General features: G+C 49.7%; 1 protein-coding gene across 2 annotated transcripts in view; it reads right to left on the bottom strand.

The window, feature by feature from the left end:
* The window catches only part of rps6kc1 (ribosomal protein S6 kinase polypeptide 1), a 30,195-nt gene that overhangs the window by 10,657 nt on the left and 4,538 nt on the right, over positions 1 to 15,000 (bottom strand). For both annotated transcript variants that reach the window (XM_077016472.1, XM_077016471.1), the window contains exons 4-13: positions 12,614 to 12,729; positions 12,175 to 12,268; positions 11,153 to 11,212; positions 10,403 to 10,720; positions 8,340 to 8,464; positions 8,072 to 8,164; positions 6,140 to 6,187; positions 5,431 to 5,563; positions 1,218 to 2,615; positions 592 to 681 (exon numbers count right to left, since the gene is read on the bottom strand). In XM_077016472.1, the coding sequence (XP_076872587.1) occupies positions 592 to 681; positions 1,218 to 2,615; positions 5,431 to 5,563; positions 6,140 to 6,187; positions 8,072 to 8,164; positions 8,340 to 8,464; positions 10,403 to 10,720; positions 11,153 to 11,212; positions 12,175 to 12,268; positions 12,614 to 12,729 (2,475 nt within the window). The remainder of the gene's footprint in view (positions 1 to 591; positions 682 to 1,217; positions 2,616 to 5,430; positions 5,564 to 6,139; positions 6,188 to 8,071; positions 8,165 to 8,339; positions 8,465 to 10,402; positions 10,721 to 11,152; positions 11,213 to 12,174; positions 12,269 to 12,613; positions 12,730 to 15,000) is intronic.

Here is a 15,000-nt window from a genome sequence, read left to right as displayed (position 1 = left end):
TCTCTGAGGCAGTACGACAGGTAGAGAAGACCGTCTCTCTGAGGCAGTACGACAGGTAGAGAAGACCGTCTCTCTGAGGCAGTACGACAGGTGAAGGAACACAGACCAACCTGGAAATGCCAAACTAACTTGGAAAAGAACAAACTAACTTGGAAAGGACAGATTAACCCGGGAAAAGACAGATTAACCCGGGAAAAGACAGATTAACCCGGGAAAAGACAGATTAACCCGGGAAAAGACAGATTAACTCGGGAAAAGACAGATTAACTCGGGAAAAGACAGATTAACCTGGGAAAGGACAGATTAATTGGGGAAAGGACAGATTAATTCGGGAAAAGACAGATTAACTCGGGAAAAGACAGATTAACCCGGGAAAAGACAGATTAACTCGGGAAAAGACAGATTAACTCGGGAAAAGACAGATTAACTCGGGAAAAGACAGATTAACCTGGGAAAGGACAGATTAATTGGGGAAAGGACAGATTAATTGGGGAAAGGACAGATTAACTCGGGAAAGGACAGATTAACTCGGGAAAGGACAGATGAACCTGGAAAGGACAAATGAACCTGGAAAGGACAGATTAGACTAACCTGGTGCACAATACATCTTAGCAACAGCTTCAGGATCACATGACTCCTCCACTTCAGACCAGCTGCAGAAATACGTCAACTCCACATGACCTACAAGAGAGAGGGAGGGAGAGAGGGAGAAAGAGATGGAGAGAGAAAAGAGGAGTGAAAGAGTTAAACACACACCAAAGCATGAGTGAGAGTGAAAAAGAGACAGAGACAGAACATTATCTGGCTAATTAAACTGAAAGCAACCCCATATATCCACTAAAAGAGGCTGACAAAATTACAATCTGCCCCTAAAATGAAATGAACCCTCCCCCCTACCGTTTACTCATTTCTGCCTCATACCACACACACAAACACACGCACACACACACATACACACACACAAGCTCTCGGAATTAGGGAGGTGGTAATTGCTGTGGTTTGGGTGCTAACAGGGTTTCATTGGCAGTAATGCTGTTATTAACCATTAGAGCCTATTAGAGCCCTGATCACCAAGCAGGGGACCTAAGGCTAGAAAAGGGAGGGCCGTGTATATCGCCTGCGTGAAAATAACCTACACCAAGCACAGAAAAGCAACAAAACACCAGGACATGATACAGATTCAACATCTACCACACACAGAGTGTGTGTGTGTGTACCTCTGTGGTCCAGCAGGATGTTTCTGGGGTTCAGGTCTTTACAGATGATTCCCTCCTGGTGCAGGGCGTCCAGGGCCGTCAGCAGGTCCACAGCCCAGCTCCTCACCAGCGCCTCAGGGATGCGTGTGTGCAGGGCCACCTCGGCCAGCCCGTCCAGCTCGCGGAACAGCTCCGACACGCTCCGCCCCTCCTCCGCCGCCAGCTCCGCCCCCGCGCCGGGACCGGGAGGAGGCTCGGGGGAATGCGTGGGGTCCGAGTGCGAGAGGGGCGGAGTCAGGAGACTGCAGGGGGAGGCGGAGCCGGAGAGCAGGGGAGAGCTGAAGAGAGTCCGCGGGTCTGTTTTACTGCGCGCCGAAGAGGTGCGGTCTTTCAAATCGTCGCCGTCCGATTGGTTAAGAGACACGGAGGAGGTGGAGATATCTCCCTCGATTGACAGGTCCAGTCCTGCCTCCTCTCCCAGCTGCAGGACGTCTGGTTTGCCAAATTTAGGTGAAGGCTTGGCTTCCACGGCAAAAGCAACGCCTGCGGCGACAAGCTCCTCCTCCAAATCGTCCACGGTGACCCCAGTGACCCCTCCGACTCCAGGCAGGTTGACCAAAAGGTCAGGAGGTCGCCCCTCGTCCACGTAGCATGCCGTAGCGTCCTCCAGCAAGGCCTCTTTAAATGAGATCACGGGCACAGACTCGTTGGAACCCTGATCGCTGTCAAACCGCCAGAGGTCAGTCACGTGACCTTTGACCTCCACAACTTCACCCACCTCCAGTGGGTCCTCCGTCACATCCGTGACCTCCGACCCCGGGTCGGAGGTCGAAAACAGTGTCCTGGAGATGCGGGGGCTGTCCAACTGGTCGAAGGGGCGGAGCTTGGGAGGTTCCTCGGGTTCCTCCTCGGTGAAGAAGCACAGCTCCTGCGCCGTGATTGGAGAACACAGGCAGTCGGCGCTCAGCGACGACCTGGCCCGGCCTGGTCCCAGACCCACGGCCGCGCCGTCTCCTCCCTGCGCACGGGGGTCTTCCTCCGCCTCCCTGGCCTCCTCCTCCTCCTGCCCCAACACCTCAGACTCCACCTTCTCTTGCTCGTACTCGTTGCACAGCGTCAGGTAGCTGTTGGTGCACGCCTCCTGCGACGTGTCCGCGGGGGCCGCCGGACCGCTCTCTCCCGGGCCACGCTGCCTGAGCAGGGCTAGGCAGGACAGGGCAGGCTGGTCTTGCGGGGGAGCCGGGCCGGGGAGGGACTTGGGGCGGGACTCTGGGCGGGACCCGGCGCTGTCCGAGCTGGCCACAGCTGCCTCCAGGGGCAGAGAGGCCAGGTGGGACTTCTGGATGAAGGAGATGTCGAAGCTGTCGTCAGGACTCCCGCTGTGCAGGTACTTGGTGATGTGAGACCACAGTTTACCTCCTGAGAGTGAGAGAGAGAGAGAGAGAGAGAGAGAGAGAGAGAGAATGCATAAGAGACTGAACCTAAGGAGGAGTGCTGTGTCGTTACAGGGAGAGTGTTGTGTCGTTACAGGGGGAGTGCTGTGTCGTTACATGGGGAGTGCTGTGTCGTTACATGGGGGGGAGTGCTGTGTCGTTACATGGGGGGGAGTGCTGTGTCGTTACATGGGGGGGAGTGCTGTGTCGTTACAGGGGGAGTGTTGTGGTGTTACAGGGGGGAGTGCTGTGTCGTTACGGGGGGAGTGCTGTGTCGTTACGGGGGGAGTGCTGTGTCGTTACGGGGGGAGTGCTGTGTCGTTACAGGGGGAGTGCTGTGTCGTTACAGGGGGAGTGCTGTGTCGTTACAGGGGGAGTGCTGTGTCGTTACAGGGGGAGTGCTGTGTCGTTACAGGGGGAGTGTTGTGTCGTTACAGGGGGAGCGTTGTGTCGTTACAGGGGGAGCGTTGTGTCGTTACAGGGGGAGTGCTGTGTCGTTACAGGGGGAGTGCTGTGTCATTACAGGGGGAGTGCTGTGTCGTTACAGGGGGAGTGCTGTGTCGTTACAGGGGGAGTGTTGTGTCGTTACAGGGGGAGTGCTGTGTCGTTACAGGGGGAGTGCTGTGTCGTTACAGGGGGAGTGCTGTGTCGTTACAGGGGGAGTGCTGTGGAGTTACAGGGGGAGTGTTGTGGAGTTACAGGGGGAGTGTTGTGGTGTTACAGGGGGAGTGCTGTGGTGTTATAGGGGGAGTGCTGTGGTGTTACAGGGGGAGTGCTGTGTCGTTACAGGGGGAGTGCTGTGTCGTTACAGGGGGAGTGTTGTGGTGTTACAGGGGGAGTGTTGTGGTGTTATAGGGGGAGTGTTGTGGTGTTATAGGGGGAGTGCTGTGTCGTTACAGGGGGAGTGCTGTGTCGTTACAGGGGGAGTGCTGTGTCGTTACAGGGGGAGTGCTGTGTCGTTACAGGGGGAGTGTTGTGTCGTTACAGGGGGAGTGGAGGTAAAGGGTAGAGTTGTGTTACATAGGCACACCAGTTACGAGGTCACTGCAATGTGAAGAGCCAAGGTTTAAATGATACCATTTCACTTCTAACAGACTGTAAACCTTAACACACACACACACACACACAAACACAGCTGTGTGGTGAGGGTAACATCTGCTGTGTTAACTGGATGAATTGGCTCTTCAGTGCGGAGATAATGACACCGGCGACGCCAAATGATTCCAGACCGCAAACAAAACAAAACAAACAGCAAAAAAAAAGAGAAGAAACAAACGTGCGGGCAGAATGTCAGTCAGGTCATCCCTCTCTCTCTCTCCTTCTCTCTCTCTCTCTCTCTCTCTCTCTCTCTCTCTCTCTCCTCACCCGGGACGGGCGGCCGCCACGAACAGGCTCGTGTTCCGCGCCGACAGCAGCCCAAACGAATGAAACGGAGCGTGAAGTGCCAGACTCACTCCTGGAGGCGAAGGAGCTCGTTAAACTCACGACGGCGGACTGGGTTTTGCTTTTATTCGCGTTCCAGTTTAAGCCCCCGGAGCAGCGGAGCTGACGCACACGTCTCCCGCGTGTCCCGGTACACGTGTGGCTAATCTTACAAGGTGTTTTATAGGGTGGTTTGCAGGCGTGGCGGGACGTGGGAGCACAGCAGGACGTTTACGGGGAGGTTACGCGGGACTGTGTGAGTGGCAGGACCACTCAGGCCACCGAGCCGCCACACGCTGCTGTGGGCTACTTGAGAGGTTCCCTGCAGGTTATTAACACAGACACATGATGTTGCTGAAACGACTGCACCGAGATTAAGTGGTTTATTCGTTCCAATATAAACACAAACCTGAAAACAGATGTGTGCACTCACACACACACACACACACACACACACACACACACACACACAGCGGAGAATAAGGAGACGCAGGTGTTAGCTTAGTTAATGATCCAAAGCAGCACCTGCTACCATACATAATGACCTGTGACACGAGCCTAACAAGGACAGAGAGAGACGTGTGTGTGTGTGTGTGTGTGTGTGTGTGTGTGTGTGTGTGTGTGTGTGTGTGTGTGTGTGTGTGTGTGTGTGAAGAATAAGGAGAGAGAACAACTTGCCATCATGAGTCGGGGGGAAAGAGACACAGAGAAGCAGAACGACATGAAACCTTCAGTGTGACATGGAGAGACATGAAGGATTCAGAATGTAGGAGTGAGACAAGCAGACATTCAAAGAGTGAGACAGGGAGAGTGAGACAGAGACAGAGTGAGACAGAGAGAGTGAGACATGGAGAGTGAGATATGGAGAGACAGAGAGAGTGAGACAGAGAGACAGGGAGAGTGAGAGATGGAGAGTGAGACAGAGACAAGGAGAGTGAGACAGGGAGAGTGATAGAGACATGGAGAGTGAGACAGAGAGAGACTGAGACAGAGATATGGAGAGTGAGACAGAGTGAGAGAGACATGGAGAGTGAGACAGGGAGAGTGAGACAGAGAGAGTGAGACAGAGTGAGACAAAGTGAGACAAAGTGAGAGTGAGACAGAGACATGGAGAGCGAGACAGGGAGAGTGAGAATGAGACATGGAGAGTGAGAGAGAGAGTGAGACAGGGAGAGTGAGAGAGTTAGACAGAGAGACATGGAGAGTGAGACAGGGAGAGTGAGACAGGGAGACAGGGAGAGTGAGACAGGGAGAGTGAGAGTGAGACATGGAGAGGGAGACATGGAGAGTGAGACAGGGAGAGTGAGAGTGAGACAGGGAGAGTGAGACAGGGAGAGTGAGAGTGAGACAGGGAGAGAAGTGGTGAGGTGAACACCTACCCTCGGCGTAATGCAGCAGGAGGAAGATGGAGTCGTCTGAGATGATGAACTTCCTGAGTCGTACCATGTTGGGCACAGCCCGGGGTACCACAGTCTTCCTCACACACCCGCACCCGCTACTCTTCCTCAGTCCCTGAGAAACACACACGTGAACCCTTAAACACTTAACACACGCACACACACTCACCCACCCACACACGCACACACACACACACACACAGAACTGGGGTTCTCTGCTGCTGCCCCATAAACAAATGATATCCAATTACAGTGACGCTCACACACCCACTCATCTATCTGACTTAACTCTCCTGTCAGAGGCCAGAGCTGTGTGTGTGTGTGTGTGTGTGTGTGTGTGTGTGTAGGACACTGGCATCGTCTGTGCCCATCCCATCAGCATCTGGACACTGTCCAGAGTACAGACCACAAATAATGGCATCAACATATATGCACACACTTACTCACACACTCTCTCTCTCCCACACACACACACACACACACACACACACACTCCTGCTCTTTTTCTGAGCTGCATTAGAGAGCTAGTATTGCCAGAGCTCCCTTATGTTCATGGTGCCTAGTGATTCCCACACATCTCCCTCACACACGCACACAGTGGCTGATCCAGGAACAGCTACTACGTTCCACGTCCTATTAAAATGCTGCGGCCCAGTGCTGCGGACAGCTGACGCTGGGGCAGCCGCCTCACCTTGAGGACGAGGGTCTCCTGTGTCCTCTTATCCATGACCAGCAGCACCTGCACACACGACCGAACAAACACACACAGGAAGTGCAGTGAGCACAAATACATAACACAGGAAGTGCAGTGAGCACAGACACATAACACAGGAAGTGCAGTGAGCACAGACACATAACACAGGAAGTGCAGTGAGCACAAATACATAACACAGGAAGTGCAGTGAGCACAGATACATAACACAGGAAGTGCAGTGAGCACAGACACAACACAGGAAGTGCAGTGAGCACAGACACATAACACAGGAAGTGCAGTGAGCACAGATACATAACACAGGAAGTGCAGTGAGCACAGATACATAACACAAACAGGAGGTGCAGTAAGCACAGATACATAACACACACAGGAAGTGCAGTGAACACAGACACATAACACACACAGGAAGTGCAGTGAGCACAGACACATAACACAGGAAGTGCAGTGAGCACAGATACACAACACAGGAAGTGCAGTGAGCACAGATACATAACACAGGAAGTGCAGTGAGCACAGATACATAACACAAACAGGAGGTGCAGTAAGCACAGATACATAACACACACAGGAAGTGCAGTGAGCACAGATACATAACACACACAGGAAGTGCAGTGAGCACAGACACATAACACACACAGGAAGTGCAGTGAGCACAGACACATAACACAGGAAGTGCAGTGAGCACAGACACACAACACAGGAAGTGCAGTGAGCACAGACACACAACACAGGAAGTGCAGTGAGCACAGACACACAATACAGGAAGTGCAGTGAGCACAGACACATAACACAGGAAGTGCAGTGAGCACAGACACATAACACAGGAAGTGCAGTGAGCACAGACACATAACACAGGAAGTGCAGTGAGCACAGATACATAACACAAACAGGAGGTGCAGTGAGCACAGATACATAACACACACAGGAAGTGCAGTGAGCACAGACACATAACACACACAGGAAGTGCAGTGAGCACAGACACATAACACACACAGGAAGTGCAGTGAGCACAGACACACAACACAGGAAGTGCAGTGAGCACAGACACACAACACAGGAAGTGCAGTGAGCACAGACACACAACACAGGAAGTGCAGTGAGCACAGACACATAACACAGGAAGTGCAGTGAGCACAGACACATAACACAGGAAGTGCAGTGAGCACAGACACATAACACAGGAAGTGCAGTGAGCACAGACACAACACAGGAAGTGCAGTGAGCACAGACAAATAACACAGGAAGTGCAGTGAGCACAGACACATAACACACACAGGAAGTGCAGTGAGCACAGACACATAACACACACAGGAAGTGCAGTGAGCACAGACACATAACACAGGAAGTGCAGTGAGCACAGACACATAACACAGGAAGTGCAGTGAGCACAGACACATAACACACACACACACAGTTTTAACAGACAGACGGGGAAGAGCAAACACACTCCTCCACTCTGCCAATCGCCACGGAGACGAAACCCTGCCGAAAGTGTCGTGTGGGTTAACACACACGTTCTAATATAATAGAATATGATGTGTCATCTGGGGATATTCAATAGGCCGTATAGAGAAGAGGAACATTTCAATTTAAAACTAAAACCTAATAAAACTCTGTAATAAAATCTCCCATAATGTGGTTTAAAAAGTAATAATACACAGTAAGATCCGTATAATGAGACTGAAAGGAATGCACAAATGTGTGTGTGTATGTGTGTGTGTGTGTGCGCGCGAGTGCGCAAGGGTTGTTTGAGAACCCTAAACAGGTGCTACCTAAGTGAATAGGAATGGTGGAATATTATGTACACACACACACACACACACACACACACACACACACGTGCATAAATAGAGAAGCACCATGGAAGAATTTGCGACCAGTGACCTTAGCCCTTTGGCACCGGCTCACCTTGTCAACGACCCCGAGCACTCTGTAGTTGTGCAGTTCATCAGCCTGACTCTGTTGCCCCCATGACCCCTTACAACACTGAGCAGCCAGTGTCTAGAGAGAGAGAGAGGGAGGGAGTGAGGGAGGAAGAGAATGAGAGAGAGAGAGAGAGGAAGAGAATGAGAGATTGTAAATTACATACAAGTTAAAGCAGTTTAATAGAGCCAAACAGCTTCCCGAGCTCCTGTAAAGGGAGGGGCTATTGTGGGGGGAGGGGTTCTGGACCGACCCGGTTCTGGGTGGAGCTCTGACCCATGACGTCCTTCAGGTAGGTGTTGGAGATGAGCTCAGCACGCAGAAGATACTCAGCTGTCTTCTTCTTCACTGCCTCTCTCCTGCTCGGGTTCACCTCGCCTGACACAGACACACACACACACACACACACACACCAGTGAGTTAAGTGCCGTCTGACGCAGATGGGGTGTCAGATGTTTTTAATCGCTGACTAGTACTTTTTTGTAGCTAACTTGTTAAAGAGACATAAAGCTACAGCAGGATTAGCGGTATCAGTGCACTCAGAGCAGCGGGTGTAGCTGTACACCATCTGATTCAGCCCCGCCGTCGCCTATAGCAACGCCCTCGTGAGGGGAAGCCTCATTCTAGATGTGCCTGACAACATATTTCCAACTTGTTAAGTGAAAAGGCAAACTGCTTTATTTGTTACAGCGGTCACTCGTAATAAGCCAGGTCACGCGCTGCAAAAGCCTGGGGGAGGGGCCTCGCCTGGCCCCGCCCACCACAGGCATATTTGCTCCTCACAGTAGAGACTTGTGGGGGAGATGATTGGGTCTGATCCCTGGACAGAGGAACAGTCTCACCCAATTGGTGTAGATGTTTGAAGACAAACTAAAGTCTCATTAAAGCTGGTATTCCTGATCCCAGCAGTGTCCGACAGTGTCTGGCTGAGGTCTGTCTGTCACAGCACCTTTACGGCACCTGTCTCACATCTGCAGTCAAAACGAGGTGTTAGGTCAGAACTTGCTGACCACGAGTTCACTGTCCCACAGACAGTAGAGATCCAGACATGGAGGTCCATCCCGCTCGGATGATGGCGTTTCTCTCACTCCCTTCTTCTCCTAGGACTGAACCCTCTGGACTCACAGGGCGGGAAACCATGATGGTGTCTGAAGACACCCAAGTCCTTCTGGAGTTCTCCTCTCTTTGCTTGTCGCCTGGCTGGTGTCAGAATGTGGTAAACTACTCCATACATCTGTGCCTGGTGTGACGAAGTCTTAGCTGAAGCCACTTCAGATTAACAAGAGCTAAATGTAACGGTTCATGTCGAACAAGAAACCAGTTGCCCAAGAAGCACACATTTTCCCCAATAACTGTGGTGTAGTGAAATTTGTGGCACCACAGAGAGCTGAAGAAACATTCAGGGTTCAGGAACATCTGTAGATGTGTATTGTTCTCCTGATCTCCTCAGTGACACAGGAAGTCTGATCTAATCAGACCAGAATTCTCCAAAGCCATTCACACCCTCCTCTGATATGAGGAGTGGCCAATCAGGTGATTGATTGAGTGACGAGCGTCCTTTTGTTCAGTCAGATGGTGATCGCCATCTTCTTCAGCCAGCTGGAGGTTCTCACTCACCGGCCCAACACACAAAAAAAGCCGCGGGCTTCAGAACCGCCGTGCCCCAACTGCCGTTTCCTTCCACGGCGTGCGAACAACGGCAACCGAGACCGCGGCGGGCGAGGGGCTCGGCGAAGAACACGGAGGCGCCCCACACCAGGGGCGACGCTCAACGCCGCCGCCCTGATGGCCAGAGCGTGTGCCGCAGCTCTAACGTCGCCACCAAGGACATCGCAGCTAACGAAGCGCTAATGGCCCATTACGCAGCCGAGATTTACTTTCCCAGAGGACACAAAGGAAACTGGTTCTGCCCAGACGTGAAGCAAAACTGGTTTAAACTCATCCTGGACGACAGAGAATCACCATGAATGGCATCAGGGAATCTAAAAACTCTCCAGTTCTCTCAGTAATAAAAAAAACAATGCTGCTCTAAACATACACACAAAGAAATAAAAGGTACACAAGCACATTGCCTGTTCTCACTGTCCAGTGAGAAATACACGCATGTACATGAATTCTAATTTAAGCACGTGATATACAGACGTGTAGTCTAAGCAGTTGAATGCACATGTATGTAGGTCCACCACACCTGGTTTAAGGACCCAGTAATCCTGAATTAGGATCTATACCTCAACACCACCTCACCAACATTCGCGTGTGTGTGTGTGTGTGTGTGTGTGTGTGTGTGTTTGTGTGCGAGTGTGTGTGTGTACATACCTTGAACTCCCTGCAGTAGTAAGTCTACCCCGTTGCGATAGTAAGACAGAGCAGCAGAGAAGTCCCTCTCCACCTCCTTCTGAAGGGCAAGACTGATCTGTTCACTGGCCCTCTCCAGGTAGTCCTTCTTACGCAGGCTGGAGGGGAAGAGCGCCGCCCTGCTGGGCACTAGCTGCTGTCTGCTCGGAGAAGCGTCCCGCCCGCCGCCCCCTGCTGGCTGCTTTGGGGAACTGCCGCCCGAGGCCATCCCATCGTCCAGCTCGGCCAGGGAATCTCCGTCGACCAGCAGGGAGATCAGGTCGCTTTCGCTGGACGGACCTGACACGGAGGGGAACGGGTCACCTGTGAGCAGCTCGCCACCGACACACTTCTAGTGGGGTTAACCACTTCACCATAGGAAACGGAACCTGCCCATCCCACAACTAACTCCCGCGAGATCCACAAGAGTGCTAAATCATAAAGCAGAGGCATTCGGATCATCGCCTTTAAGGTCTGGATCAAACCCATCCTGTCATGCAGGAATCGGACGCAAAGTGACCAATCAGATATGAGATCCCGGGACGGTAAAATCATCTTAAATGACTAAGAGAGAGAGAGAGTGTTCAGTGTTATACTCGCTCTAGCACTTAAAGAGGATCTTTGTTTTATGCTGCTTTTGGGAAACCCGGCCCAGTTGATTTGAAGACAGGAGTCTGATTTCAGCAGCATGGACACAGAGGACGAGACACGGTCAGAACCGAGAACCCTCACCTCCATACTCGGACTGACTGGTCCCTGTCAAATCATCCACTCCACCAATGTCCTTATGAACTGCACGCAGACGAGAGAGAGAGAGAGAGAGAGAGAGAGAGAGAGAGAGAGAGAGAGAGAGAGAGAGAGAGAGAGAGAGAGAGAATGGATGGATGAAAAAGGAGAAATGGTATAACGCAAATGCTACTACAAACACTAGATGTCACCACAAGATCACACTGTGTTAACTGCAATATGTCATTACGTTAATGGAATTCTGCATGGTGAAGGGGGGAACTGTGGGGCGATAGCGCCATCTACTGGCAGCTCTCTGACGTAGCACAGGAGGAACCCTATTGGGCCAGCAGCAAAGTGTCACAGCACAGCGCTAGACTAAAGCAATATGAGTCAGTCATGTGTGTACCAACCATGCTGGCTCTCACACACACATCCACGCACAACGCTTACATATGAATATACACGCTCACACACACATACATACGTGTGTGTGTGTGTGTGTGTGTACATAAACATCACATCACACTCTGGGTGGGAAATATGGGCCTAAATGTTATTTTCTTACATCTTAACTTACAAAGCCAAAATATGAGTCAATCTTGATCAAATGTTTTAAAGAAAGTCGAGTGCTTAGGAAAGTAAAAATCATTTCTGCTACACTTGAAGTCTGAATATGAAGTGTCTTGTTTCTTTACAGTTTTCAACACTTCGCTTAGACTCTTATTATTCATTCAGTCCGGCGGACATATTTATCACAATTAGCTGGAACATCTCTCCCTCATAAATATGGCTCCTGGTTACAGTCTGAAGCTCAGAACCCAGAGCAGGTATAAACGTCGATCGAGTCTTCCTTCATGAACCTGGTTCTCCACAGAAGTCCGTTTCAGTAAAGTTCAGTAGCTCACTTAAAGTGTGCTGAGGTTCCCCCTCATGTGGGTGGCGCCCCCTATGGGTTTGGGCCTGCAAAAGACCTCACAGCCCCTTACTGTATGAACACGTACATGTACATATGCACACACGCTCACCGTCAGAACTGCTGTCTGATAGGCTGTCGGCCAGGAAGTCAGAGAAGGGATCTGCTGGCCCGATGATGTCAGAGCCGTCCTGCACCTCACCGTCCTGCAACACACCATCACATGACCATCACATGACCACCACATGACCACCACATGACCACCATCTCATACGAAGAACCCATACTGGAGAGACAAAGCCTGAGTCATACGTGTAAAGTAACAGTAACAGAAACTTTAATGCAGGAAGTTGCAGAGTGTGTGTGTGCGCGCGTGTGTGTATGCAGTGAGAGAAACCATGCGTGTGTACCTAAAAAGAATCTTGCTGACAGTGCAATTATGAGGGTGTGTGTCTTAAAGAGTTCTTGGTCATGTGTGAAACAAATGAAAGCTGCGTACACGGTCCATTGATTGAGTGAGTATTGATGCGTGTGTGTGTGTGTGTGTGTACCTTAAAGAAGTCCTGTATGTGCTGACTCCCGTAGAGAGCTGGAATATTGGCACTAAACTGGAGTAAGTCTTCAGAACACTGTCTCCTTTCTTCTATCACAGATACATCAAACCGACCTGGAGACACACACACACACACACACACACAGCTTTCCTGTAATGGAAGGGTTGTCTGTATGAAGAGGAAGTTGATGATGACAAGGACCTTCTCGGGCTTTGCTGAACTTCATCATCATCTCTTGTTTTAGATGTGAAGAGTGAACAGTGTTGTGGTGTGAAATGTTCCTTCCTAGAGAAATTTAGATCCAAATTCTGAAAATGAACATGTGTCTTCTATTTTGTTTTTTCTTCAAATGTTCTTCCAATGTTAATAATGGCTGATAATGATCAGATAGTGTGTTTTAAGGTACTATTTTTAGGTATGCCACATGTACCTTTCCGCCATATGTTACGTTTTGCAGGTAGTTAAGCGTGTGTATTCCTCAGAGGAACCGCACGAGTTCATAGTCACAGCTACCTCACTGGTTAATGTATCAGAATGATGGTGAGTTACGCTGTATATCGGGTTAGGAAAGGGATCCGATTGGTGAGTGTGGCACAGTACGCCATTTTGGACAGACCTCCTCAAGGTCCGACGCATAGTCCCTCTATCAAAATAGGTAAGGAAACGAATCTACTAGAGGTGTGCCAAAAAATCGATTCATATATCAAAAATCGATTCTCATTCACTACGATTCAGAATCGATTTTAAATGTCCCAAAATCGATTCTAAGTCGTGGTGAAGTCTCGCGTTATGCAATTACAAAATTACGCGAGACTTTACGCAGCAGGTTCTGGGACACACTCATGTGCGGAAAAGGTTCAAAACAGATGGAGGACAGAGATATTCAACCTGTCCGGTCTTCATTTAAGGCAAAAATATGGGTTCATTTTGGTTTTTACCGAATGCCGGGGAAGACCGAACTGGACACAATGTAGCTCGTGTGCAAGGCTTGTGTAACGCGGTGAGCACGGGAGCGTTAATATAGAGAAGGGTGAGAAATAATCTAGAGAAGGATGGACCCAAGTGCCGGCTCGCAAGAGCAAGACGTTTGACACTCGTCAAATGTATTAGCGAGAGGGAAACGCGCACAGCGACCCAGAACGAACAAACAAAACAACACGGAAGACTCAACGCACAAGAGAATAGAACGCAAAACCGTGAGGGCACGGAGTAAATAGAAACAAAAAACCAATGCGGAAAGTGAAAAATAACACTCAACCGTAGTGAGACGGGAGGAAGAAACAAAACAACAACAGTAACTAAAAAAACAGCGCGGATAAATGCAACGCGAAACCGAAATCAAGGACACCAGCAAAAGTAACTGGCAAAAAACGCTGCAGCAAAATAAAACCCTTCCCAAAAATAAAGGCAAAACGGATAGGAAGAAATACAGGATTGGGAAAACTTGAGATGGGTCAGGAAGCGACGCATGAGATACTCGAATAAGTAAAGAGAAAGCATAACAGAGAGGTGGCGAGACACCATTAAACGATAAGCAAAGAAAGCAGAGACTGGCTGAGAACGTACGGTTACGTCGGTTTAGTCTGGGACTGACTCTGGTGCCCCTAGCGACGGCTGGGGGAACTGCATCCGAGCCAGCCCTGACAGCTCGCAAAATGAAGTTCAAGAATTTTGGTAACAAAAAAACCATTTCATTTTACCAAAGCACTTAATTTTTGTTAATTAAATGTGAAAGACACTTAATTTTCTGTATTTGTCGTTCTGTCTTGCAAAGCAGACTGTAGTAGATCATGCAGATTTTATAGACTGAAGCAGACATTTTTATAAATCAAATCGTTTTTTGAATCGAAAATCGTTTTGAATCGAAAATCGATTTTTGAATTGAATTGTGGCCCCCAAAATCGGAATCGAATCGAATCGTGAGATAGTAAATGATTCCCACCCCTAGAATCTACTGTAAACACAAGCGGCTCCTGGCGTTAGCCGCATTGAAAGGTTTGAGCTACGTGCTAGTAACAAGAAAAGTGCATTGGATTGGGCACTCCAGTCTCTCAAATGTAATTTTGAGAGGAATTTCAGAATTAATCAGAGAATAACAGTTTCTGTTAAAAATACGTTTCACTATAATTGTGAAAAATATTCGGACTCCATAAATTTCTCTACAAAGGAGCATTTCTCACCAAAACACTCTTAATGACTTTGTTCACTTGTAAACCACTGAAAGATTAAGAGACCAAGTTCTCATTTACTGCAAGAGAAGATGAAAGCAGACCCCTCAGCCCTGTAAGTGTAGCTGTGTACAATCAAACACCTCCATGCTAAGATAAACACTGGCGAACCTGAGGATGCAAGAATAACTTTCCTCTTCCTTTCTGTCTTGTTTA

This window comes from Brachyhypopomus gauderio, chromosome 9 (assembly GCF_052324685.1).
Source record: "Brachyhypopomus gauderio isolate BG-103 chromosome 9, BGAUD_0.2, whole genome shotgun sequence".
In the NCBI taxonomy this organism is placed as follows: Eukaryota; Metazoa; Chordata; class Actinopteri; order Gymnotiformes; family Hypopomidae; genus Brachyhypopomus; species Brachyhypopomus gauderio.
This window is presented reverse-complemented; position numbering and strand designations above follow the sequence as displayed.